This window comes from Dermacentor silvarum, chromosome 1 (assembly GCF_013339745.2).
Source record: "Dermacentor silvarum isolate Dsil-2018 chromosome 1, BIME_Dsil_1.4, whole genome shotgun sequence".
Taxonomy (NCBI): Eukaryota; Metazoa; Arthropoda; class Arachnida; order Ixodida; family Ixodidae; genus Dermacentor; species Dermacentor silvarum.
The window spans coordinates 382644603-382670890 of NC_051154.1; the positions used below are offsets into that span (position 1 = coordinate 382644603).

Below are 26288 nucleotides of genomic sequence, written 5' to 3' on the forward strand. Positions count from 1 at the left end.
AGATACAAAAAAAAGTAAAGAAGCATCTTATTTTACATATACGGTTGTGCATTTCCAGCAATAAGGAGACTGAAATGGAAGACAAGAGCTTAAACAAACTTACGAAGTAACCAAGCTGGCTGGTTCGCCTGAACGACAACAAAAACGACAGCAGCTCGTGAACTGCATGCGAAGCAAAAAGAGCCAAACGCGTACATCGCTCGGCGCCTGAATCCGCGAGGCAGTAAGAACGAAACAGAATAGCGAGTGAACGAGGAAGCCGAGCAAGGCGCGAAAGAGCGAAGTAAACGAAAAGCAGGCGGCGCTGCTGGATTGAGAAGGGGGAAATGACACATAAGAAATGAATGCCGGCTTATACGTCGGCATGAGAGCAAGAATAAAGTGGCACTGGGAAACAGGCGCGCAGTCGGGAGGGGCAGAAAAGAAAGACCAGACACGCGGCGCATTGTGTCCGCAGGTGCGTATGCTAATGAGGCCGGGCAGCGGCGCCTTGCCAGCCCTGTCAGGCCGCACGCGTTTGAGGCGCAGGTGCAAATGTCTCCGCCACGCCCCCTCCTTCGCCCTCCAAAGCTGCTTCTCTCCGAGGAACGCACCGCGACGCGTCACTACGGGGCCTGGTCCAGCACGTGCTGCGCACTATACGGCATTTGGGAGGCTTCTTTAGTGACCGAGATGCGGCCAGGCACGCCGATGAATAAGAACGTCATTCGAATAACCAGGCCCATATAGGTATACCGTGTTCGGTGTATAAGATGAGGCAATCGGGATGCCTTCAGGGCAGATAATCCCGTATTAGCCAGGGGGCATCGATTTGCAGCTCACCCTTGGTTCCACCGAGTACCCGTGTATGCAGGAACACGGTACTACCACCGAGTGCAGCATGTCGTCGCTCTCGACTGAAGGAGATACTACTTTGAGTATAACGCTCTTGGCGATTCTTGCGACGAGAAAAACATCGCGCAGAAACCATCGACCATGACTGTCAGTGTAACGAACGAATGAACGAACGAACGAACAAATAAGAGAAGAAAGAAAGAAAGAAAGAAAGAAAGAACGATCGAACGAACTAACTAACGGACGTTCTCCATCCCGCCGAGAGCTCCACTACCGCAACTAAACCTTCGGACACATGAAAGCTCGCGCACAATGGCATACGCGTGTCACAGATCTACAGGGTGTTCAAAATTGAGCTTTACGGAATTTTTAGAAATCGCCTCTGGCAGGTACCATAATTCTTATCATTGAGCTGGGTTACTAGATGAGCTGGACATTAGGAGCTCGAGAAATCGAAACACATATTTAACTAATTAGGAAAACTTCACTAATTAATTTCTTAGTCAATTACTTTACGACGCATATTGCAATTTACTAATTGTAGCCGGTGAGCTTGTCAGGCGTATCTACTTGGATAGAATTTCCAGAATGGCACCAGTTTGGAAATATGCGCCATCAAACTCGTCGTAAAAATACACTGTTGTTCCGCTTACTTTTTTACCAAAATGCTGTTTTACCAAACGCTGTTTTACCAAACGCCCATGTATTTCGTCTCAGACTTTGGGAAATGATATCTCGAAACTGGTGTCATCCTGGAAATTCATTTCAAGTGGATGCGTCTTGCAAACTCACCGGCTACAATTCGTAAATTGCAATATGTGTCGTAAAATAATTACCTAGAAGTTAATTAGCCAATTTGTATTAATTAGATGAATATGCGTATCTATTTCACGTGCTACTAATGTTCCCCTCTTCGAATAACCTAGCTCAACGATATGAATTAGGCTACCTGCCACAGGCGAGTTTTAAAAATTCCGTAAACCTTAATTTTGAACACTCGGTATAAAGTTGGCGTTCGGCGGCGAACGCGCCCACAAGTAGGTTGCACGCGGCCTTTGCACCAGTGCCTTATTATAAGTCCAACCACCGACCAATGACCGCCAAACACGTAAACGGGCGAAAGAAGAAACGAAAGCTATTCGCTTTAAAAAGTACAAAAGCACGCCTTTACTCCAGAACATTTGAGTAGACAGCACCGAGAAAAAAAATGTTCACCCGCGAGTCTTCGCGGAGTTTCAGTGAAGCGCCGGTACCACTAGAGTCACGGCACGACGTACCCTCCACTTTCTTGGATCGAGGTGAAGTTCTAGAATACAGGCCTTGCGATGAAATTACTTTGTACCAAGGCGCTGGCCCATTGCAGTGCGACAGTGAAGTGGCCTTCAGTCCAAACGTGGCTATGTATACCCGACTACACGAACATTCAAACTACTTAGCGGTTCAAGCACAGCTTGGCGTTCTCTGAGACCCTGCAGATTGGCCCGATATCAGATGATATTTGAATGAGGACTATCAGCTACACCAGAGGTCACGGTTTAGTCATCATGTGCAGCTACGCAATTTAAAACTATTAAGTTCGAGGGTGATAATTTTTATTAGTCTAATTTTTAGTCAAAACCACTATGCTGTCGGCTTTACGGCTACCATAACGGCTGGCGTGGTTAACACTTGCCGCTTGCAATTATGCCATCAAACTCCGGCAGCCATTTATCAATGGCTTCGACCAGGCCAAGTTGATCGGGGATTACCGCGGCAATGGCTGAACGCATGCTGCAACTATAGCGGTGAGCGCACAATGTGGCACGACGAGCATGTCTTGCTTTTATGAACGAAGAAGCTGCGAGAGGCGATCAGCACGTTTTGCAACTCGTGTATTACGAACACTAGCAGATTTAACTATTGCGCACCACATACGAGGCAAAAGAAGGTAGACATAAGGACAAGTGCCACTCGCAAATAATTACCTGTCTTCTTTGTCTCGGATAGGTGTGCACTTGTTAAACGCACAAGTACGAACCAAACAGGCGGCCAACACATCTATTAAGAACACTAACTGTTGCTCGAAAAGAAAAAAAGTCAACATGATTCCTGCGCACACTAAGACAACCATTTCTCCCATCTGCCTGGTAGACTCCTGATAGCTAGGGAAAAAAATTATCCTGTTTGCGATGCTCTGTGGCAATATGCAGTGTGTTCAGGTCGTCGAACATTGCTCCCTTGATGTTTTTCGATAAATTGTGAAATTAAAGACATCACAAGTGGTCAGACCTGGATTCTATTGGGTGGGTGATCAAGCTCTTCGAAAGTACGCTCTCAAACTGCAGCATGGACAACAGGAGATTTATGAACAGGGGCAATTTCGTGCAGGATGAGGACGTTTCTTGTCACCAATCCTTATCGTTATTTTTTTTCACGATGGCCGCACGCAGTGGAGTGTACATTGGCATAATATTATAATGTGGCTGTGCGGCTATCTTCCAGGTAATTTATCGTCAGTATCCCATCTGCTTCGCAGAAAATCGTCGCCCTCACTTTTCTGATCGTCTCGAACTCTTTGGTAGGGTGGTACTGCGAATGAGCCATTAGTTCGCTGACACGTGTGTTAGTGCACTAATAGTCACAGACGTTGACACAAGCCCGTCGTCCTCAAGAAGCACAAAAGTGCCTTCACCGCTTTATGGGCCGACGAGCGATGTGGGCGGTGTTCCAGCAGCACCTGCACGGAAAGCGTCCGATTGTCCAATTTTTTTAGCGCGTTAGCAAGTTCTTGTCTTTCTTGGGCATATCGTGGACAGTCGCACAGCAGGTGGTCTATAGTTTCGTCGGTGCCGCAGACCTCGCATGCTGCACTGTCGGTCACTCCAATTAATGTAGAGTATGCCTTTGTGAAGGCAACTCCTAACCAAAGGCGACAGAGAAGCGAAGCTTCACGTCGAGGAAGTCCGAATGGAGGTCGGAGTTGCAGTGACGGGTTTAATTGATGCAGTCGTGTTAATCGTAAGTTTGGCGAGTTCCACTCGGCCAGTGAGAGACTGCGTGCCAGGTGTCGAAGCTGCCTTGCAGCGTCTGTCCTCGAAAGTGGAATTGGAACGCGGAGCTCTTCTTGGTGTGATGTGCGAGCAGCGTTGTCTGCGGAATCATTGCCACTGATTCCACAATGACCAGGTACCCATTGAAATACAACCTCGTGGTTATACCAACGCGAGGAGTAACACTGCGGTTCAAGACATCGCATGTAACGACCTCAACGACGGCAGAACTAACGGCTCTGCGTCGTGCAGTAGAATTCATTGATTCTGAAAGACCTAGAAAATGGGCTGTGTTTTCAGACTCAAAACCGGCATTAAAGTGCATGCAGTCAGTTCCCCGACGCGGCTGTCATGAACAGTTGACATACGAAACCGTGAAACTTCACCATCACGTCCGACAAAAAGGAGCAATGAATAGGTTCCTAATACTAGTGACCAGCTACCAATATGGATTTCGGAGAACTCTAAAATATAGTGTATTGCGTGTGGGCTTCTTGACTAAAAGGGCGGATGGCTTCTTGTATTCCGGCCACTTCTGCAGCAATGGAAGAAGTGTGTAGTCCTATAGCGCCGGCTAACGCCACCTCCATAGGTCTTCAGAGCTGCAACAGATGTCGCGCCGTAACCTATCCATCCACAAATATTTGTTCTGTGTGTTTGCACGTACAGTATTACTCGTATGAAACGGCGTTAGTTGCTTCAGGCCGGGCGTAGGCACTTGAGAGTTGTTTAGAGCGCAAGAATTGAGATGCCGCCTCCGGGTCAGTGGCGGAACCAGCTGGTGGCATACAACACCGACCACGTGCCCCCTCCCCACCCACCACTATTTCTGGGTTAGTATGGGATTTGCTCGACCACGCCCCCCCCCCCCCCCCTTCCGCAAAAAAATTCTGGCTGCGGTACTGCTCAGCGTGCCCGACTTTTGTAGCGTATCGCGGCCGCCGTCACGAAAGTGGGCAGCACGACACTCGAATAGTGCACCAGTGACGCCTGCTACGCGCCCCGTCTTACAAGCTTGGGCCCCACCTCGCTCTTTTTTCCTCCTTCCTATTCTTTGCCTGCCATCTAAGTTTCACGTGACCGCTTTAAAATCTCCTTAGGCGTCCCGCCGAAGTGCTATCGAATCTCGGTTCGGGGCACTAATTTAGCCTAATCAAGTCTCACCGCGACACTTGAAACCGCCGTCGAAACACGCGCAGACAATAAAATTGTAAAATCTTCAAATTAAAGCGGTCAGGGAGAGGAAGATGCAGTGCGGACAGGAGGGGGACGGGAGATAACGAAGTCTCTTCTCCGCGGCCCTCGAAGCCGTAGTCGGTTTCAGAGCGGGTGGCATGCAGGGGGGGAGGGCGCGCGGGCCCACCGGGATTCAATAAATGGCACGGGGAACTGTGCCGTAGAGCTCCCGAAGCCGCCAACCCGCTTTCCCGAGCCGCGCAGTACAGCTCACGTCGGCCGCTCCCTAATCCAATCTGTTCCCCGGAGCAGTCGGCAGGGCCGGAGGGGTGAGACTGACCTCGGCTTCACCCGAGGGGGGGGGGGGGGGGGGGGGCGGACCGCGCGGCGCCCAATTAGCGGCGGCCGCGTTGCGCGCGGCTCCCTAACGATTGGCTGTAATTAAGCGTTAAACGCGGCCTGTCGCCACCGCCGCCACAGTTGTGCGGGCTGGGGGCGAAAATCGTGCGGGAACAGACCGGCCTGCCTCATTCACGCACCACCGCAGGCACTTGCGTGCAGCGCGCACTCGAGCTGATCGCCGCTCGGAAGACGACGCCTCGCAAGTGTGTAGCCGAACAACAGCCTGTACACGTATCGCGCGCGGCTGAAAAGTCATGCCGCACGCCTCTTTTGGCGCGTTCTTCCGTAGCCGGCCGTATAGTAAACATTCTTGCTTTCTTTCAGGCACTTCGTCATTTGCTCGGCCACTGTCACACCGTCGTTATCGCTGACATCATGGCACGACACGTGATATGAACCCAAAATGTGTCTCCTTAGCAATCCCTCTCCCCTTTCTTTCTGTTTCAATATTTCTTATTTCTCTTCGGTGCGGATGATCCTCGGAGTATTTTGGCTTATACTCCTGTGGCGCACTACGTCCTGCTGATATAGCGCGCCGAACGACGCAGGGAACAGGAAGCCGGATTCGTTCATCCGAGGCCATTATCCATTATGTAACAATTCCTTTCGTGGATTCTATTCCTTTCTTGCCGTCCTGCGCGTACGGCAGACTGATCCTACTAATCGCTCAGACCATTGAGGAAGCACAAAAAAAAGTTGAAGTAGGATTTTTACGTTACCACGTAGTAAGTGTTGTTTATTTCGAAGTTCTTAGGATAAGGGAGGCCAGTAAATCGCTACTGGCCGCACTGTAACTGTCAAAGTTGGGATGCTGATACCTTGAAGTCGGCTAGCAGCGGGTGTGAGGGTAGGGAGAGAAATGCCACGGAGAGAGGATAGCTCAAATGACAAGAAACGGAAACTATACACACTTATTTGCAAGAGAGCGACTATGTCAACATAAAACAACTTTCTCCCATCTAATATAAGCCGTACAGTACATACTGAGGAGAGACGACAAGTGAAATGCGATTCGGTTTCGCCAGCATCAGGGAACAGGGCCAACACCAGGGACACACAGCAGACGGAAAGCAAAGTTGCGCGTGGTGCGCAGTATACGGTATCGCATCTTCCCTCACCCTACGTCGTTTTCAGCACCCATGCGTGCTTGCTTCGTTTATATAGGGACGGGACGACAAAGAAGCCGCGAGAACACCAAAAACGACCAGATACACTCAACCGACCAGCCTAGCTGTAATTATTGAAAACTAGAACATACAGACGCACAAGGGGCTCAGCGGGTATGCGCACCATTGAACGTGCATAAGAAATTAAATGGCGGCGGCAACTGTCGGTGCTTTTGTTAAGATTACAGACTAGTGATAGTCGAAACGTGGTTAAAACATCAGCAATCGACCAATGAGCCCGAAAACCTCACTATCGACCACGATCCAAACGAATGACGCTCTGTTACCACGATATTCTACGTAAGTCGAGAAATATATTAGTAGATACTCCCAATCTTAGAATAACGCTCATACTTATCAATACTGTGTCTATCAGTGGTTATAGATACAGTAAGGTATGCGACCGGGACAGTTGGAATGTTTGACAGTGCAAACGTATACAGAGTACGGTGACAAACGAAGACAAACGCTGATTTAATCCAACTGATTTTAATTTTCACAAAACAGCACACATAGTATATTTGATATTTGATATTGGCTTTATTTCACCATTTTTTGGCACACCAATACAGAAAAAAATGTACATAAATGGTGAGGATAGCGGGAAAAAAGCTGCTCTTTAGCAGCTTGACTAGCCCCGCCACCCCCTGTTTACAACGACAGCAACGGAAACAAGCACCCGGAGAACAGTTTCAAAGCAATTTTTTTTTTTCTTTTCAGGCTCATACAAACTAATGCAAAATAGTTTTCATGTTTTAAGCACAAAGAGTTCGGGATATCATAATTAAAATAGCGTTTTTTGATAACGTGCGTAAACTTTCATCTGTTAGTTTAAACTTATTTAGTGTGCTCGGAAGACAATACTGCAATAGTTGCAGTCCATAATTTGTTCGCGGCCGGGGGATATACCAATGGTTGGTGTGTCTGGTTAGGCGTGAGGAGGCGATTAAGAGTTAAATTTGCTAAAGTGCGAATGTGGCTGCCTTTCTGAATTAATTCGGACCTAAAAGCTGTCAAGAGGTGATATTCGTATAGGGTTGTAACTTTTAAAACATTGAACTTAGCAAATAATTCGGACGTGTGCGCAGTGTACGGCAAACCTGCAATGCAACGCAAGGCATTTTTTTGCAATGTGATTAAGTTGTGCAAGGAGTTCTTCGTACCGGTAGCCCAAACTAGATGGCAGTAACGCAAATGAGGAGAGAAAAGAGCGTTATATAGCATAAGCTTTTGTGGCACTGGCAGTATGCGCTGACATTTTCGCAGGATACCTACGGTTTTACTCAGTTTATTTCTTATGTAGTCTGTGTGGTGTTCCCAAGACATATACTCGTGAAACACAACTCCCAGTGTCTTTGCAGATGACGAAATTTCTATTCTAAGATTATTTATACTTAGGGAATTAAGCGTTTTGCATGATGTAGATTTGGCCCGAAAAAGAACAGCTTTTGTTTTAGCACAGTTAATACAGAGTGAATTCTTTACTGTCCAAGTGTGTAGTCTGTTTAATGTGTCATTTGCTGATGCTATGATGGTGTCGGCATTCGTTCCTGTAAAAAATAAACTCGTATCGTCTGCATAAATTACGTATTGTGCTGAGGTATCTATACTTACAATATCATTTATGAAAATAATAAACAGAAGTGGACCGAGTATGCTGCCCTGAGGTACACCATATCTAATTTTTTCTAGCTCCGACAGTTCTTTGTTTATGGACACACTTTGGTATCGATTGGTCAAGTAGCTTTTAATAAATTCTAGTACAACACCACGAATTCCGTAGCAACTCAGTTTTTGTAGTAACGTTACATGATTTATGGTATCGAAGGCCTTTGAAAAATCTACGTAAATTCCTAAAGTTATTCTTTTTGCCTCGATATTGTTTAGGATGAGTTCTTTTTGATATAGTAACGCGCTTTGTGTCGAAAGACCAGGTCTAAATCCATACTGTGAAGGCGTTATAACTGAGTGTTCTTCAAAAAATTTTGACAATCTAGTAAATAAAATTTTCTCTAGTCCCTTTGAGAATATTGGTAATATAGAAATCGGCCTATAGTTACTCAAATTATTTTTTTCACCTTTCTTATGTATTACAGTTATCTTGGCAGTCTTCATACGCTGTGGAAAGGTACCGGTACTTAAGGAGAGATTATATATGTGTGTTAAGTATGGACTGAGTAGGTCGATAACAAAATTTATGGGTTGTAGTTTTAAACCATCTATGTCCTCACTCTTGCTCACCTTAAAGCATCTAAACACATTTATTACCTCGTATTCATTAGTTGGTGTGGCGAATAGGGAATTCTGTATGGGAGGGGGTAGGTAGGTGAGAGCGTCGTCATCATGTGTGCTTTCAACTAGTGTAGTGAAGTGCTTATTGAATTTGTCAGCCAATTCTTTACCTTTGTATAATTCGTTGCCTATTTCGAGTTCATCAATAACATTCGCGTGTTTCCTTGCAGATATTACGGCGTTCAGCTTATTCCACATTTCTTTCACGTTTATCACGCCATCAAACATTGTGAAATAATAATTATGTCTCGCTTGCCTCTGAATTTTGTTCAAGTTATTTCGATACTTCTTGAAAGTGGTGAAAGCAACTGAGTCGCGCCGTATTAGAAAGACATTAAAAAGCCTATTTTTTTCTTTAATCATTTTGAGTATGGAGGCATTTATCCATGGCTTACGGGCACGCTTAAGTTTTTTAATAGTTTTATAAGGAAAGTGTTTCTGATAAACTGAGCACACGATCTCCATAAAACGGTTGTATGCTAGATCGGGCGAGGATAAGGACAACACATCTTCCCAGATTACAGAGCTAATTTCTTCTCGGAAAGATAAAAGTGAACGTGGATTAATTTGTTGAAATTTAACCTGTGGCAAAGCTTTGACCTTTTGTTTGCGATTCCGAGCCAAAACAAGGTATATAGGTAAGTGATCGCTGATTGTCATATCAAGAACACCAGAATGTATCTCGTCAGGCGGAGCATTTGTTAAAAACAAATCTATGAGTGTTGCACTTGTCGGCGTAATTCTGGTCGGGGTTGAAATCACATTAGAAAGGTAATTTGAAGCTAAAAGAGCAGATAACTCGGATCGCTTATTTGTGTTCTCTAACATGTCGACATTTAAGTCACCACCCATGACTAATGTGTATTGTAGCTCGTTAATAAATGAGAAATACTTTTCTAAAAATTTTAAGAAACTGTTTATATTTCCGTCCGGTGGCCTGTACACTACAGCAAATACTAATTTCCCGCACCTTACGGAAAGTATTTCGATGTCCGTTGAACAGACTGACCAATCGGTGATACACTCGTAACCAATACCATTTTTAACGTACAGGCAGACGCCACCTCCTCTTCTTTTCTCCCTGTTAACACTGATGAAACTATATTCCTCAATCTGTATTACATCTGCATCAGTACGGTACCAAGTTTCCGTCAGCATAATAACTGAAAACTCGAAACTAAATTTTTCAATAAAAACAAGCAGATCTTCTTCCTTCGAGCAGGCTGACTGCATGTTTATGTGGAGAAATGTTAAAGGTTGATTACACTGCACTGTTACAAGAGAATTTAGTGTGGTCGGGCTTACGTACTTCGCACTCATATTGACATTAATAAAAACAGGTTATCAATACGTACAAAACAAAGCTTCTCTAAGCACAAAATCGTTAGCACTGACCAGTGCAAGCAATCTACATTAAAGGCTACATGCATACGGGAGTGCACCTGCGCGATTTCACACAGACGCTCACTCCTATATCAGTGACACAACACAAAACGTTTGACACCAGTCATTGTCAAATGGCGGGCGCATCCTTTCTCGCGCATCCCGAAAAGGATAGCGGTCGATAGGCTATTGAGGGCTGGCGTACCCCCCTTTTGTCTTCAATTTCTTCAATTGCTTGTAATCGTTTGTCGCCTCTTTCGCCGTCCTTTGTATACGTTCGCGCTGCCAAACATCATAATATAGATGCAATCGTTTGTGTCTCTTTCACTTATAAATATTTCGGGTGGGCTAATACTGCAAGTTTCGAATGCGAATCGAGTATCGTGCCCGAACTATTCGTGTTAGAAAATGAACTATTTCATACTTTCAAATATCGAAACGAACCAGATATTTTACAACAACCCACTCTTAAAGTCTGGTTACAGTTCTCTGTCTGCTAAACCAAGGAAACTATCACAAGTGAAACAACTACAACAGGTTTCGAAGCAATGAAGTGAGAAAATCGACAATTAGGCTTTCTCTCTTTTCGGTTTCACGGCGGGAGCTTCCGTACTTGTCAAAGTGTTGACTTTAGCGAGTTGGTTATGCATTTCGAAATGGTTTTCGCGCTAGAAGACGCGGACAAAGAAAGGGGGTTGTCCTGTACCCGATGTACAACCAACAGGCCCAAATCGCTACAATTCTGTACCCCCCCCCCCCCTTTCTTTGTCGGCGTGTTCTAGCGCAAAAACGTTTTCGAAATTCATGACAACCTGTGATTTTTGCCTGTAGTCTGTCATTCAGTGTATTTCTAAGTGTCGTCATGCAGTAGTTTAATCTTTTATACGACCAGGGATATTTTCCTTACAGCGAGCCCGTATGCATGTGATCGCTGCTACACAAGTCCTTCTGCAGCTTTATCTTTTCCCCCAAATTCTGCTCGTTTTTCGTAACTATTTATTGAGCGGCAACCATTTGTACAGCAGTTATATATATCCTTAGAAGGCTTGCTTGCAATACGGCTCTAGAAATGCTAGGATGTTATTCGTGGAGTCTTGGTAATGACAATTACTAAATTTTATATTTAAAAGTGATCGTAATTATGTCTGATACTGAGCTGTCTTTTTTTTTCAGTAGCCAGTACAAGTGGGGTACGTAATTATACCTTTCTCACTTAATTAGGAAAATTGAATATTTTGACTAGCCGTACTGTCCCGGAAAAAAAGAAAACAGGAAGTAAGAATTAAAGGTGAGAACAGCGAAATTAGACAACGAACGTTACCGCAATTGTCGTAACAGCGTCCTTATCTAAGTGTATAAGCTTCGTGACTTTATGCACCGCTCTTTTAAAAGTGAAGGGTTCGCGTAGTAACGTGACCTCTTTCACGTTAAAACAATTCGGTTTCCTCGAGCTTTGTGCTCGCGTGGTGAGTGCTCGTGCGTCATTTCCACACGATGTATCGCATAAGAAGTTGCGCCCGCTGAAGTTTATCTTATCCGCAACGAATAATCCTCATCTGTCCTTGCGTGCATTAGCTTTCTTTAACGCTGCAGCCTCCCTGTACTTTCATGTGACGTGCGCCATGCACGTATGAACACCACATGGCAGGAAAGTAGCGAGCAGGAAGTGTGCGCAAAATTGATGACGATTATTGTGATCAATAATGATGACAACCACAAAGGGTGCGAAAAATATATATAGTCGTTACGGTCAATATCGATAACGCAAGACCCGGTATGGACTCGCGTGCCGTGATAACATGTATAAGGGCTCGTTGTGAGAAAAATATCCCTGGTAGTAGCGCAAAAGATGTAATTGCTACATGACTTCCAAACACACTAAATGACAGACTACAAGCAAAAGTAACGGGTTGTCATGTACGCAGACTTCCACAGTGAAACAGAGATAAAGGAAGCTTAACTGTGCATTTTGTCATTGCATTGCTTCGAAAACTTTTCTCATTGTTTGACTTGTGTTAATTTCCCATGCAATGATTACCAGACGGAGAACAGTAACCAGGCTTCTACAGTCACTCGTTGCAAAATATCTGGTTAGTTTCGATATTCCCAAATACTCAAGTTCATTTTCTCACACGAATACTTAGTTCGCAATATTCAATTTGTATTGAAAACTTGGAATATTGTCCCGCCCCTAATTTTGGAGGCTCCTTTCGATAGGCATTCAGTCTGCATTTCGCGCTATTGGTGAGCTAGCAGAGGCTCACTTTTGTTCATTTTTCCTCTGGTTGCACCTTTACTGATTCTCAGCTGCGTACGCCCTTTGCCTCGCGACCTCGGCGGCTACAGCGCCGCCCGTGTCTGTCGCCGTGGGTGCGCGCCCAACACGTCACGAGCACGTGGCCTCTTCGTCAGCGCTGCGCCCAACTAAGCCACAACCGTCGGACGCGGGGCCTAAGCTGCGCGCGCGCCTGGCTCGCAATCGAATCAGTCTCGGCGGTCCCCTGCGGCTTGGCACCCCGGCCACTCGGCAAGCCCCACTTTGCAACGCACCCTTCATCGAGTTTCCTCCGGGGGATACTGCGCAGTGCCGGCGTTTCCGGCATCGTTGGTTCGGCCAGCGCACGACCGCTCACACGGGCCCAGACGGCTAGTCGCGCCCGGTGCTCGGCAAAGGAGGTTACACTGGAGTCACGCTCGGTGTACCTCAGAAGGTGAGCGAGCGTAAGGATTCCTGGGGACACTGTACGCGATATAGGACAACACTAAAAAAACGGGCTGAGAACCACAGAACGAGCGATGGAGTGACAAGTAGTATAGGCCTAACTTTAAAGGGACACTAAAAATAAAAATAGTGTCGTCTGTATCAGTAGATTACCTTGCACAATACCAAAAACACCACTCTTGTCGCGAGAAGACGTTTGGTGATCCAGAAAAGAAGCACCAATGTGGCGACGGTGGCGACGCCGCCTCGTAATTCGCCCATCATCCCGCTGTGACGTCGTGGATTTTTACGGCGTCCGCTGGAACCAAGGCAATTTTTTTATTTGTAAAAATGGACTACATTGTGTTCTAAAGGGGCCAAAGACTGAATATGGCAAGTTTCGTTAATTTTGACTGAGCCAACGCCGCCCAAATACGGAACAATACTTTCAAACCCGTGACGTCCCACTGACGTACCAGCGTTGGGTTCGTAGCGCGAAATTTAAAAAATGAGACTTTCACCTTCATTTGCTGTTCTAATATTAAACGTATTGCAGCGAAATTAACAACAGCAGCGTTTTCAAGGACTACTAGTTATCAGGACTAAACTGATTTATTGTTTCGCTTATGTGTCCCTTTAAGATCCAGGTCTGGCTCAGACCTAGCTCACGAGGTCGCGGGATCGCGGGATCGAATCCCGGCCACGGCGGCCGCATTTCGATGGGGGCGAAATACGAAAACACCCGTGTACTTAGATTTAGGTGCACGTTAAAGAACCCCAGGTGGTCCAAATTTCCGGAGTCCCCCACTACGGCGTGCCTCATAATCAGAACTGGTTTTGGCACGTAAAACCCTATAATTTAATTTTTTTCAGACCTAGCTCAGTTTGTTAGAAACAAGTGAGAAGAATCAGGTTAACTGAGGTGCTCTATTTTTATGTGCCACATGAAGCCAAGAGACAAAGCATCGGAGAACGCTTTCTAATTCTAATTTATACGTGTATATCAGACGAGAAAGATGGAAATGAAACAAGACGAAAAAACAAATTGACCCGGGTGAAAGTTGAACCCGCAACCTACGCGTAACAAGTGCGATGCTCTACCACTAAGGCCGTCGTTCTTGCTTATTTGTATGTGTACATTGTAAAGCTAGCACTAGCAGTGTTATCCAACGCGACTTGGAGCATTGTGTCAGATGCGGAACATTCTTTCAAATAGGGACGGCACACAGTACCACGTGATACCCTACGTGATGTAGCACTACGCGACGCAATCACAGGCGCGCACGGCTGTAGTTAAAATACCCCGCCCATTACTTAGTTGACTACAAAATACAGAAACAGATGCTCTAGAGCAGCTCGAGTGTTCAGTCTGCGCAGCATCTTGCTCTTTTTGATCACAGCTTTAAGAACATCGTTATGGTGGTAAATAGCGGAGACAATGTTCACTTGCGATATTCAGAAGGTCTTAACATGGCAGTGCCCTGGTGCATAAATGTGGAACTGTGGTACGAAAACTGTTTACCTAGTCAGAGAAAACACGATTACGCAATATGATAGGCGAATTTCACAAACTTCTTATGAGTGAGAGCTTTAGGACATATTACAGAACACAATTGCCTTACACATGTACACGTACTACAGGGTTTTACGAGAAGTTATCTAATTGGAAGACAACAATAACTGGAATTACACATGACTTTGGCGACATAAAGAAAAACGCATAGACGTCGTATTTATAGACTTTAGCAACGCGTTCAATAACGCCTCACTTAATACATCGCTTCATAAACTAGGCTATATTATAAAAAAGATGCCAGTCATCCGTTGCAAGCTGACTGTGTTTTGTATGACCGGTCTTTACGGTGCATTCTGCGGCTGTCCTTACGTGCCTTTCTGTGACCTGTTTTCGGAGTATCCGTGTGACATGATTTGACATTTGCAACATTATTGTTCCTGTTCCTCTCCCCTCTCTCCCCCCCCCCCAAATTTTTTTTTACTGGAATGAAAGTAACAGAAAGATTTATTCACCTATAATGGCGACAGCTATTCCATTTCACATAATAATAGTAGCAATAACAGGAAAATGATGTTAAATAAGATGTAAAGTGACAGGTTCAGAACATCTGCAAAGGAGTTAAATGAGAGTTAGAGACGCATATAATGGATACTTATCTTTTGTTCTGTGACGCCTCGTGGTTTTGGCTTTATTACGTATTAGTTGCACACATCAAACTGAGCATCCGGCGCTAGAAATCACGCGACATACGAGCGCTACGTCAAGGGACGACCAAGGAAGAAGGCGGGCGTCGCTTACCGTACGTAATCGTGGCGGCAGTAGACGCTTCCGTGTCGCACGAAGCAAGATGGCTGCCGGTCCAGGGGAGCCCCGCACACGCAGCACCGCAGGCAGCGCGCGTGCCACGAGCTGTCGCTCACGCGCAGCAAGAACCGGTCGGCGATCAGCTCGCCGCACGCGCTGCACAGCTCCGCCTCGCTCTGCGACACACCACAGAAACACACGCGCGGGTCAGGCATGCCGGCAAAGTGGGGCCTTCGGGAGCACAGTGGCATAGTTTCGCTTTCGGGAAGTCAGTATCCCCAACTCGATGGTAGGCTTCGAAAGATCGTTGCTTGATGATTTACCTTTGTCTCATCGTGTCATTCGGAGAACTAGCGTACTCTTGGTTCCTTACGTCGCAACGTAGCAATTGTTACGTAAACTTCTTTGGACAGTAAAGTGAAACCGGAAGTCGAGCTTTAATGGTAGATTATCCTATCACGATCACAGTTATACCATTCTTACGGCGAACAGATGTTTAATAAGCGAGAAAATAGCGAAAAACTGAAGGATAGGTGCTGACGCCCCTTCGAATTTCCTGCACTACACGTTCGTGACATCGGAGATTACAAACGCAGTCCGGTCGCGATTGGTCGAGAGCGATTTATCGCTGTTAATAAAACGCAAAATGAAATACACCTTAAACGTACATAAACAGCATTTGCCAACTTTTTCAACCGTTTCAAGCGAGGAGGTGCAAGTTTGGCGCAAAATTAAATAAGAAAAAATGGCTTGACGATACATCCGGTCGTGATAGTTTCGTAGTTTCGTTTTTGGTCCATGCATCGTCGCGCGCGCCTGTTCCGCTCTAGAGTGTTAGGTTGCGTGTTGCGTGGCTCTAAAAACGTTGACTTCGAGGGAAACAGCCAGAAAATGCCTCGTGTGTGTAGTGTTGAGGGCTGTATAAATGGCCCAAGGCGCTTGCTCAAGGGCAGCGGCAGTGTTGTCTCGATTGTGTCCTTTCATGTGGTGCCGCGCGGTGAGCCCCGGCTCCCCGGCGTTCGCAATGGCTCAGTGCTCTGCCGATGATATAACGGCAAAAGAGCCAGAGAAACCCATGGTGTGCTCTCTGCATTCCTCGCCCTCGGATTATGTGTATAATCCTGCCCTCGGAAAGTATCTTGGCGTGCCCCAGAGGCCAGTCCTTTCTCGAGCAGATGTTCCCTCAATGCGGCCTTCATTAAACCCCCTACCGGTGCCCCTGCAGCAGCAAACTCGCGGCTCGGTGAGTGCTGAATGTCATTAAATAAAGCCACGAAATAACCATACCGAGTACGTGCGCAACTTTCTACGCTTGTTCTGTCGAGAACATCGTCGCCTGGCGGACCGGACACACGCCTTCCGTCGACGAAAACGAAGCTCTGCATTCCGCCGGCGCGGCCGGCGGCTCACCGCCATCGCACGCGGAAACACCTACCGCTCGAGCACGGAGGATCATATTGAGCTCGGTTTCACTGAATATCGCTGGAATGCAGTCCTGCTTCCCTGGCGAGCTCTTCGTTGCAAGGTTCAGCGGCACCAACGGTATCCATCGCGGCGAACGCAAACGCAGCGGCCATGCAGCCATGATGCAGCCAGCGCCTCGGCCGTTTACACAAGCGGTGACGTATCATGGCGCATTCTGATTCACTGAGAGCAATGAAATCTGTGACGACACTGCTTCAGCGCCAAATCTGGGGTGAGAGAAATTGAGGAAAAGATATTTGGCCTTTGTTTACGAATTTCTCCGCTAATAACTCATATTTTGCACCCAACAAAAACTGCATGCATTCCTGAAGGTCCCTCTTTTATTCCACCTGAACTTCCTGTTTCTCTTTAGTGTCCCTTTAAAGCTGCTAGCTTAAAAATCCCTCGCAACACTTTAGACTTGAATACACATATACTATCGCGCTCTATATGAGTTGCAACACGACAATAACTAAACTTGGTAACAGTGGCGAAATTAATAACTTGTGCGGCAACCTGCAAGATCGGTGACAAAGTAATTTTTAATTTATTTCAACTTCACTGGAGAGCTTGCGCCAAAGTGTGCCCTTTCCTGCCGAGCTCGTTTGAGCCGCACTTGATGGTGGACGTCACCATATAGAAGTGGAAAGCAGCGCACGAGCTGGTGCCGCTATCCTAGCCAGCATCTCTTCGTCGCTGTTTATTGCAAGCCTACCCTCGACTCAATGTTGCCATGAGCGGGAGGTCGACCATCTTGTGCAAGGCACCGTAATAGTGTGGAAAAGCCTACTTCTAGTGTTTAGTACATCCGTCAGCCCGCACGCAAAGCATATCCAATTTGATGATAACTTCGTGCCCGTATGGTGTCATTTTCGATAACTATGGAGTCAGAATGAGCAGGGAGACTCGTCCCCGCTCGGTTAATGTTTTTTTCCTCAGGTGGCCACCTTTCCTGCATAAGGATGCAGATAAGGAGCGGAGAAAGATAACCCGTGTGCGCGAAGGTGCAGATGAGAAGATACCATCGTCTTCTGTGCGACTGTTCCCGCTTCCATAACCAACGCTAAACTCTCCAGTGTGCCTTGAATAGTCTAGACGATCGACCTTATACAGAGGCAAACGTCTTGGGATTCTGGCTTCACAGGTCATCAGCCCAGAAAGCTACACGTCTTTTCTACAGCACCTGAAGGCTACAGAGTTGAGTACCCGACTGTAGATGCGCTGCACCTGGCGTAGTTTGTGCGTCTTCTCTCTGTCTCATGTCTTATCTCTCTATCTTTCACTTTCCCTGTAGCGTAGCAAACTGGACGAAGTTCGGTTAACCTTCCTTCTCTCTCTCTCTCTCTCTCTCTCTTGGTGGTGCCTGCGACTAATCCGTTTCAAAGGGGATCCAACTGCCGAAAAATGTGAACGCCTTCTACGGGCGTTGGATGACTCTATGGCAGCGCTGAATCGGGGCCCAATATCGCGGCACGGCCTGTGAACTACCGAACAATCTGCTGAATACTATGCTAAACTTCACGTCCGGGGCTCTTATCTGAATACATGGGAATGATGAAATCGTGTTTTCGGCAACCCTTAAGCCAATTTGAATAAAGTTTATTTTAAAAGAAGCTTAAAGTCAGGACGTTACTGTACAGCTGGGACGAGGTTTTTTTAACTTTGTTTAGGCTGTCGGTTTTATTTTTCTTCTTCACAAGAATTGCCGAAAATTAAAAGTTCGCAAAAAGCGATAGATTACGTTTACTCATGTAAGTCGACAATATAAAACGATAACACAATTCTTTAAACTACACCCATGGGGACATGCAAAGCGGACCAAATACCGCTGATACATTATAGTTTGGTAATAATAGTTGCGTAATAATTCGTGAAGAGGCCTTTCGGAAAGCTGCATGTAAACAGTGTAATGTAGTCGCGTAGGCTGTAAACGCGGCTGTAGACTCGACAGCCGCACATTGTTGGGATTGGGGCCCCCTTCAAAACATGCACGAAAATTCTTCGTTCACCTTGGAGTAATTTTTCGTCTCGGAGCGGCGCCGCCACTGCTCGAGCCGAGCGCGAATGACGGCGAGAGGACATGCGGTTATGTTTGCTGCCGTCTTGGAACGCTCTTCGTTGGCTTGTACCGTTGTGCGTGGCCAAACAAAAGTAGCTTAGTGGCTTTTCATGCTTTACTTACTGCGAGTTAAATTAATTTATAAGTGCTATTTTATTTACGTTTGCATCTCGGTGAACGTGTGACAAATACCGGAAACAGTTCGACCCGATCGACGTGCACTGCTGCAGTGACAGTGACAGGAAGCGCAGCACTGGAGGATAGCTGACTGCTAATTGCCTGCGTTTCTTTAACTCTCTTCAGGCATCCTGAAGTAGTAGTGCTTACTCCGAAGCAAGGGTACTTGCAAGGGTACGTCAGGTCAAGCGAGCTTGACCTGACGATCATTAAAACTACCTTAAATTGAATAGAAACAGCCGGTCAAATAGAAGAATAGTTTGAATTTTAAAGTATAAACGTGCTGCGCATTGTTGTAAGTGAGACATATAAAATATGCAGATATTGGAGGGTGCTGTTCAAATGTGCAGTTTTCCGTCCGCATGCTCCTCTCTTCCTTCTTGGTCATTTGCTTCTTCCTTCTTTGTTATGCAGAAACAAACTGTACACATGCATGGCCCGTTGAGCACGCGATTGCTTGTTCCGGCTCCTTTTCGTGAACAAATGTTAGCAAACAAATGTTAACAAAAGCAATCGTTAGGTTTGACGGGGAACTGCCACCAGTTTTGTGATATGTCTTAGAAGGCCCCAGACCAGGTCACACAGCAAATTTTGGTTATGCGCTGGAAGTTGTTACCTGTCCTCTATGGAGTGTTCTACCGCAAGAATATTTGAAATTAGTTCACTAATAGCAGAGATATAAATATTTCAAGTGCCGCGAACCCGTGACTTCAGGGTTATTTCTGTAAACTTTAATTCTTCTATTGAAGCAACAGATTGCATAAATAACAGATGTTGCGTCCACTAATCGGCCGTCACAACACTGCCATGTAAGTATAGGCGCCCTTCTGCGATTGGCGTGGACTCTTCGGCTGGGAGCGCGGCGCCCACGAAGAGGAGGGAAAAGGGCGTTTGGTTTGAAATTTAAGCTCCTTCCGCGGCGCGAAAGGCGCTTAAATACGTCACAGACACGATCGTTAGTGCGCATTATATGCACTTCGCTTGTCAGCTCAAAATGGCCTGACCTGGTGAGGGGCACTTCAAAAAAAATCTAGCAATACTGTCTGGAGTTAAGTTCGTTATTGGGCCTAGCGGTTGACAGACTGTCATTGCAAGACATTGAGAATGACGGGAGCCTTGAATATTCGTTGATGTTTCACGTATTTAACGGCCGTCACGCGAAAATCTGCGTTGCATCCGGGCGATTCGCATGACCGTATACACCTCGCACACTTTACTGCTGGAAACGCTGGAAACCCAACGTTTCCAGGAATAAATTTCACTTTACTACAATCTTACAGTGCCGCTAGCAAGCTATAGGTACACAACTTGCAAGCGACAGCGCAAGCACTAAATTTTCTTCGCTCACTGTATCCTGGGTAATTATAGCGCCCCTTCTTCTCGCGTGCCTTTATGTTAGCTCTACGCTATCCTCGAACAACCGAGCGCATTATACGTTGCTTGGACGCTGCATCCAACCTGCTTCTCGCGAAGTTTTTTCCAGTCCAGTCTCGCGAAGACGTAGCCCGCGCTGTAGCGACGTGACGAAGAGCAATGTGCAGTGCCACGCGAGGAGGCGGCGGTTCGCTCAAAGGCGACGTCACCTCCCCCCGCCTGTCGCGCGCGCGACGCGACGTGTGACACGGCGGCGCTCCTGAAAGAGCACGACGCTCCCTGCATGGTCAGCCTGGCGGCCGTCGTACGTCGTCGGCCTCCGCTGCGGGTCCTGACCACCCAACGGCGGCGGTGAGAGGCGCCTGGTCCCTCTTTTCTATACTGCGGCTGCGATGCCACGTTCGCGTTATGCATGTATACACACAAACTGCACGATCACCGAGTCGTACTCTTTCTACCATTTGCATTTACGTCACTGATCATCGTGCTCGCGGGTACAGTGATATATTCATGTGGATCTATACGCTGCACAATGTTTCCGCCTTTGTCCGATTTACAACCAGTTCCTCAGTGGAGCTCAAGCTCAAGGCGAGTACCAGCTAGTGCTTTCTGCGCATGTTCTTCAGTCCCCGTCACACCTTATAAGCATCGATAGGATTCCCTACGAGTGTTGGCAATCATCTACGTAACGCGATTCACGTGAAAGCAATCAAATAATAACGCGACTGGCCTATAATAGGTCGTTAACTGCACTAGGAAAAGCTTGGAGAACGTAAAGTGTACGTGTTATTGCCGACAAATGCTTTGTTGCAGTATATGGTTAAATCAGTATACTTTGTTTACAAATAAAATGAAGCATGATTTATTTACCCGACGTGCTAACTGACAAACGGGCCAACTCTGGTAACAACGTGCCCACCGCCACTGGAACACGAGTATGCGCGAGGATGCGTTGCAAAAGTGGATAATACGAGACTGTGCCTATACATTCCCCCAGTCCATCTATACCTGTACATACCCGGCTAAATACTACCCTACTTGATTAGACACAGTACTTTGTGCTACCACTGAAGTCGGTGATTGTTCGGCACTATGATTAGCCGAATTACCACTGAATTCCTACACTTATTGGACATCTATATGTCACGGGCCTCTCCTATCAGCAATATGCTCAAAAAGCTTAACTGCCATAACCTGACGTGATTCCGTCCCCCTAAACGCTGGATGCTTGCAGGGAGCCCATCATTTGGAGGGATCCCGTCGACTGCTTGTGAAGTCGCTGTAGTCAGATAAATAAATTACCGAATGAATGAATTTACTGGGTGAACATATTTTCACAAACCAAAGGTACCAAATATCGCGGCGACAGGATAAATGTCACCAAATAGCCACTTGGCTAGGCTTAGACCACCGTGGCGTAGACTCTCGAAGAAGCACTGCATTTGTAGCATATATGCATGAACAATTACGGGTATTTAGGCATGTTCATTGTTGGACCAGCCGAATGGTTGCTGAAAGAAGCCTGAATGCCGTCCAGAGTTGCATGTAGAGTGATTTGATTAGGAAATGAGCTGGTGGGTCAGGTTCACGCAGAATACGGCTAAGTGGAGATCTCTTTAAGAGGCCTTCGTTCTAGGCTGCTGGTGGTGGTGATGTTGATGAGGAGGCACAAAAGAAGAGACAGCACAGCGGTGAAAGCCACTTTCAGGACAAATATTGTATAGCGAAGCATTAGCCGGCCGAATCGATTAGCACGCGGATGCTTCCGACCACGACTGCTTGACTTTTGTTATAACGCCGGCGATTTACCGCTAATTCTGACCGCTGTGGAGCATGTGGTATAGCTCCACAGAAACCATAAGTAACGGTAGTTTTGCAGAATGTTGTAGGCTCGGGTTATTCGCGGATGCATTAGGAATCCAGTGTCCATCTTAAGGTACGTTTCATTGGCGCTTCAAGAAGCTATCGCAGAGACCATGCACTATAAAATCTCCTCGTATATAGCCGCGATCTCACATCATGGGCTCCGCCAGCTAACCTGCGCTTGCTAAATATTGACATGTATAGGTGTTTGTCTTTTGGCGGTGGCCGCTTTTCACCGGCTAGCAGGTGTTGGGCGTTGTCGCTAGGCGCAAGACGCGCCTACATGTATCGGGGGTTTCTAGGGCGTTAACGATGCTTCCATCCGTTGTCTCTTGTCACCGGCGCTCATGTGGTCTGATTGTGTGGGCCGCGCGGGTTGTCTGGAGTGTCTGTCCGTTGTCTAGGTGACTGTGCGCCTGTAATAGGCGCACAGTCCAAGAAATCTACGCACTGCCTTTTTGTCGGCGGGCGGAAGAAAGTCAGTGATGGCCGCCGTTTTCTGTGGGTCAGGGCACACTCCAGACTTGTTGATGACGTGGCCCAAAAACAAGAGGTCCTCGTATGCGAAGCGGCACTTTTCTGGCTTAAACGTGAGTCCGGAGGTCTTGATTGCTTGATGAACTGTTTCAAGGCGCCGTAGGTGTTCCTCGAAGCTTGAGGCAAACACAACGACGTCGTCCAAATAGGCGAGGCAAGTCTGCCACTTCAAGCCTGCCAGTACTGTATCCATGACGCGTTGGAAAGTTTCAGGTGCCGAGCAAAGACCAAACGGCATGACCTTGAACTCGAACAGTCCGTCTGGTGTTGTAAAGGCAGTCTTCTCCCGGTCCCTCTCGTCGACATCGATTTGCCAGTAGCCGGTTTTGAGGTCCATCGACGAAAAATAATTTGCGTTGTAGAGTCGATCCAAGGCATCGTCAATCCGTGGGAGAGGGTATACGTATTTCTTCGTGATTTTGTTGAGGCGACAATAATCGACACAGAAACGTAGGGTTCCATCCTTCTTCTTCACTAACACCACGGGGGATCCCCACTGACTCTTGGACGGCTGGATGATGTCGTCGCGTAGCATTTCGTCGACTTGTTGCCTTATGGCTTCGCGTTCGCGCGCCGAAACTCGGTACGAGCTCTCACGGAGTGGGCGGACATATTCATCAGGTTATGATGCGGTGCTTAGCGACAGGGGTTTGTCGAACTTTTGGCGACGACGAGAAGCAGTCCTTGTATTGCAGGAGCAGAGCTTTTAGCTGTTCTTTGTTACGATTGGGAAGGTTCTGATTGACGTCGAAAGTTGGTTCAGGTACTACAGTCGTCGTTGCAGGTGCACTATAGAATCCGTGAAGGCGAAAGCACTGCTCGCTTGTACTATTTCGTCGATGTAGGCGACCGTGGTGCCTTTGTTATTGTGCTTGTATTCATGGCTGAATTTCGTGAGCATCACTCTTGCTTTCCCTTCACGTAGCTCAGCTATGCCTCTAGCGATGCAAATTTCACGGTCGAGCAGTAAGTGATGATCGCCCTCTATGACGCCCTCCATGCCTGCAGGCACTTCGGTACCGTCGGAAACCATTACGCTGGAGCGAGGCGGAACGGTGAACGTATACGTGTCAATATGCTCCCTTGTAAAAATTCCCCGAAGAGGGATCTGCATAATGATGGTTCTCGCACTGGCCTTTGAGTGCAACTCCATTCTTGATAGCGCTAAATAAGTTCCCTAACTACGACAGAGGCTCCAAGGGTATGGGAGTATACAACTGATGGGAGTAATCGTTCCTATGCGGATAACTGTATTTAACGAACAAGTTAAATACGCCTGCGAGAGACAAGTGCAGGAACTACTATGACCAGATCCGTGATCCCAACCGCGTAGAAGTTACCGCGATACCTCCGTACGGCCTTCTATTGCGTACGGAGGTAACACTGCTCACGACCCATGCTGCCCCGCCGTATAGTTCACGTGGGAAGGCTGCATGAGTGTCTATGCACTGCGAGCGTACACCTGTAGTGCCAGGCAAGGCGATTCGTGCGATCGGTGGACTTTCACCGTTCGAGTCTACTGACAAGCGAGCACCGAATCGCAACCGCAGAGGTGTCGACTTCCAGTGCTCCGAGAGGATACGCGAAAGGAAACAATGCCTGACTGAGCCAGCCTCACGTAATACTCTCGAACACTTGCGTTGCTTTCTGTCGCTGACGAACTCTCGCGCGTTTGCTGTATTCTTCCGTCACCAAATGAAAAAACCAATCTGTATACCTGGAACTGTCGTTTCACCCCAGTGGGCGTTCCATCTCCTCATGCAATAGAACTTTCTCGTTCAATGTTCACCAAGCAATCTTTCACACACATCCCTAAGCCCTGAGTGGTCCACACGCTATATGCCATGGTGAGCGGCAGTCGCAGAACTATACCCGCCGTGGTGGCGTAGTGGCTATGGCGTTGCGCTATACTAAGCCCGAGGGCGCGGGATCGGATCCCGGCCACGACGGACGCATTTCCATAAACACACCCGTGTACTTTAATTTAGGTGCTCGTTAAAGAACCCCAGGTGGTCATAATTACCCCGGAGTCCCCCACTACGACTAATCAAATCGTGGTTTTTGGCACGTAAAACCGCAGAATTAGGTTCGATTCCAGTCGCGCAACTCGAGCCCATATAGAACAGAACCCGAGATGTGCCATCCTGCGCTCCCTCGTACGTAGCATACGCTCTGAAGACCAGCATCACGCCGTCGAAGGCCTCAGGACCGCTGCACGCAACCGACAAGGGACGACCGCCCGCTGGGTGCGGCGGCAGCTACAGCGGCGCGGCATGAACGGGCGTGCAGCCGAAGCGCGGAGACACATGTCACGAGGCCGCCGGAGCGTGTGCGGCCTGTGTAGGAAGACCGCGATAGCCGGCGCGCGCGGCCGCTTTTTGCCGCTGTCATGGGCGACGCCGCTGCCCGCTACTATATATTGACGCACGAGGGAAAAGAAAAACAAAGAAAGAAGAAAATGCGAGGCTGAGTTTCAGCGAATCGCGCGCAAGGACACGCAAGCATCCGCGAACAATTTTTGCATGTCGCGATGGCTTGCGCATATAGTATAACCCAGCTATAACACTTAGCGCTCTCAAAGCACGGGCTGTTCGGTTTTTTTTTTTTCGTTTTTTTTTTTTCGCGTCTGCCCACGTAAGTTTCGAGCGTTATGACAAATGACGTGTACATTTGCACAAAGGCAAGAATCAGATATAGGCCGCTATTTGGTAGCGATGCCTTTCCGATGCTAATGCCTTTTCGCGCTTTTCGCGCTTGGTCAGTCGTCAGACTCCGTCAGAGCGACGGTCCGCTCACGTTATCAACGGGATCAGCCGGCCATGAGCGGTGGATGATAAGACAGTTGGGGCTTTCACGAAACCATCGAGCACGTACGTACCTGTTCTGCATCTGTCTCCGACAAAACGACCAGCGCCTTTACTCCTATATATACCGCGTTCATTTTTTTTTTATTCTAGTACCATGGCCACATCTGGCATTAGCCTCAATTTCGTTGCAAATTGCGGCGAAGTGCATTTGCGTTATTCTGCTTATTATGCACTTGAGTCCCGGCATTACACCATTTTAACTTTGTCAGCCAACCTCTCGCGGATTTTGCTGACCATGGTTGCTGCGCTACGTTCCCGATTTGCTCGCACAGAGAAAACAAACAAATACTCGTCCAATGATGGGATCGCACCTCGGTCTCCCAGCGCATAAGCCAGATGCTCCAAATATTAGACTGCAATCTTTCTTGCTTACCTTTACTGACTGAGCAAACAATTACAAAATGTCGAACTTCATCGCACGGACACACTTACGTGGCAATCTCTCGTGCCAAGTACAACTCTTCGAGAAGACTGGCGCATCTGTCACATCGCGTCGTCGCAGCACCGTCGAACCAGAGCCGGTGACAATTGGTCATCGCGACTATTTGACAACACTGGAGACTGCATAACAAGCTAGTGGAGATTACGTAACAAGGCTGGGTCGAAACTACTTTCAGCCAATTTAACTCCACTCTCGCTCTTTG

At 47.3% G+C, this 26288-nt stretch overlaps 1 protein-coding gene across 1 annotated transcript in view; it reads right to left on the reverse strand.

Annotated features, from left to right (window-relative positions):
- Nucleotides 1-26288, reverse strand: part of LOC119437502 (LIM/homeobox protein Awh-like) — a 122283-nt gene that overhangs the window by 26355 nt on the left and 69640 nt on the right. The window contains exon 2 of the mRNA XM_037704509.2: nucleotides 15298-15479. Coding sequence (XP_037560437.1) covers nucleotides 15298-15479 — 182 coding nt within the window. The remainder of the gene's footprint in view (nucleotides 1-15297; nucleotides 15480-26288) is intronic.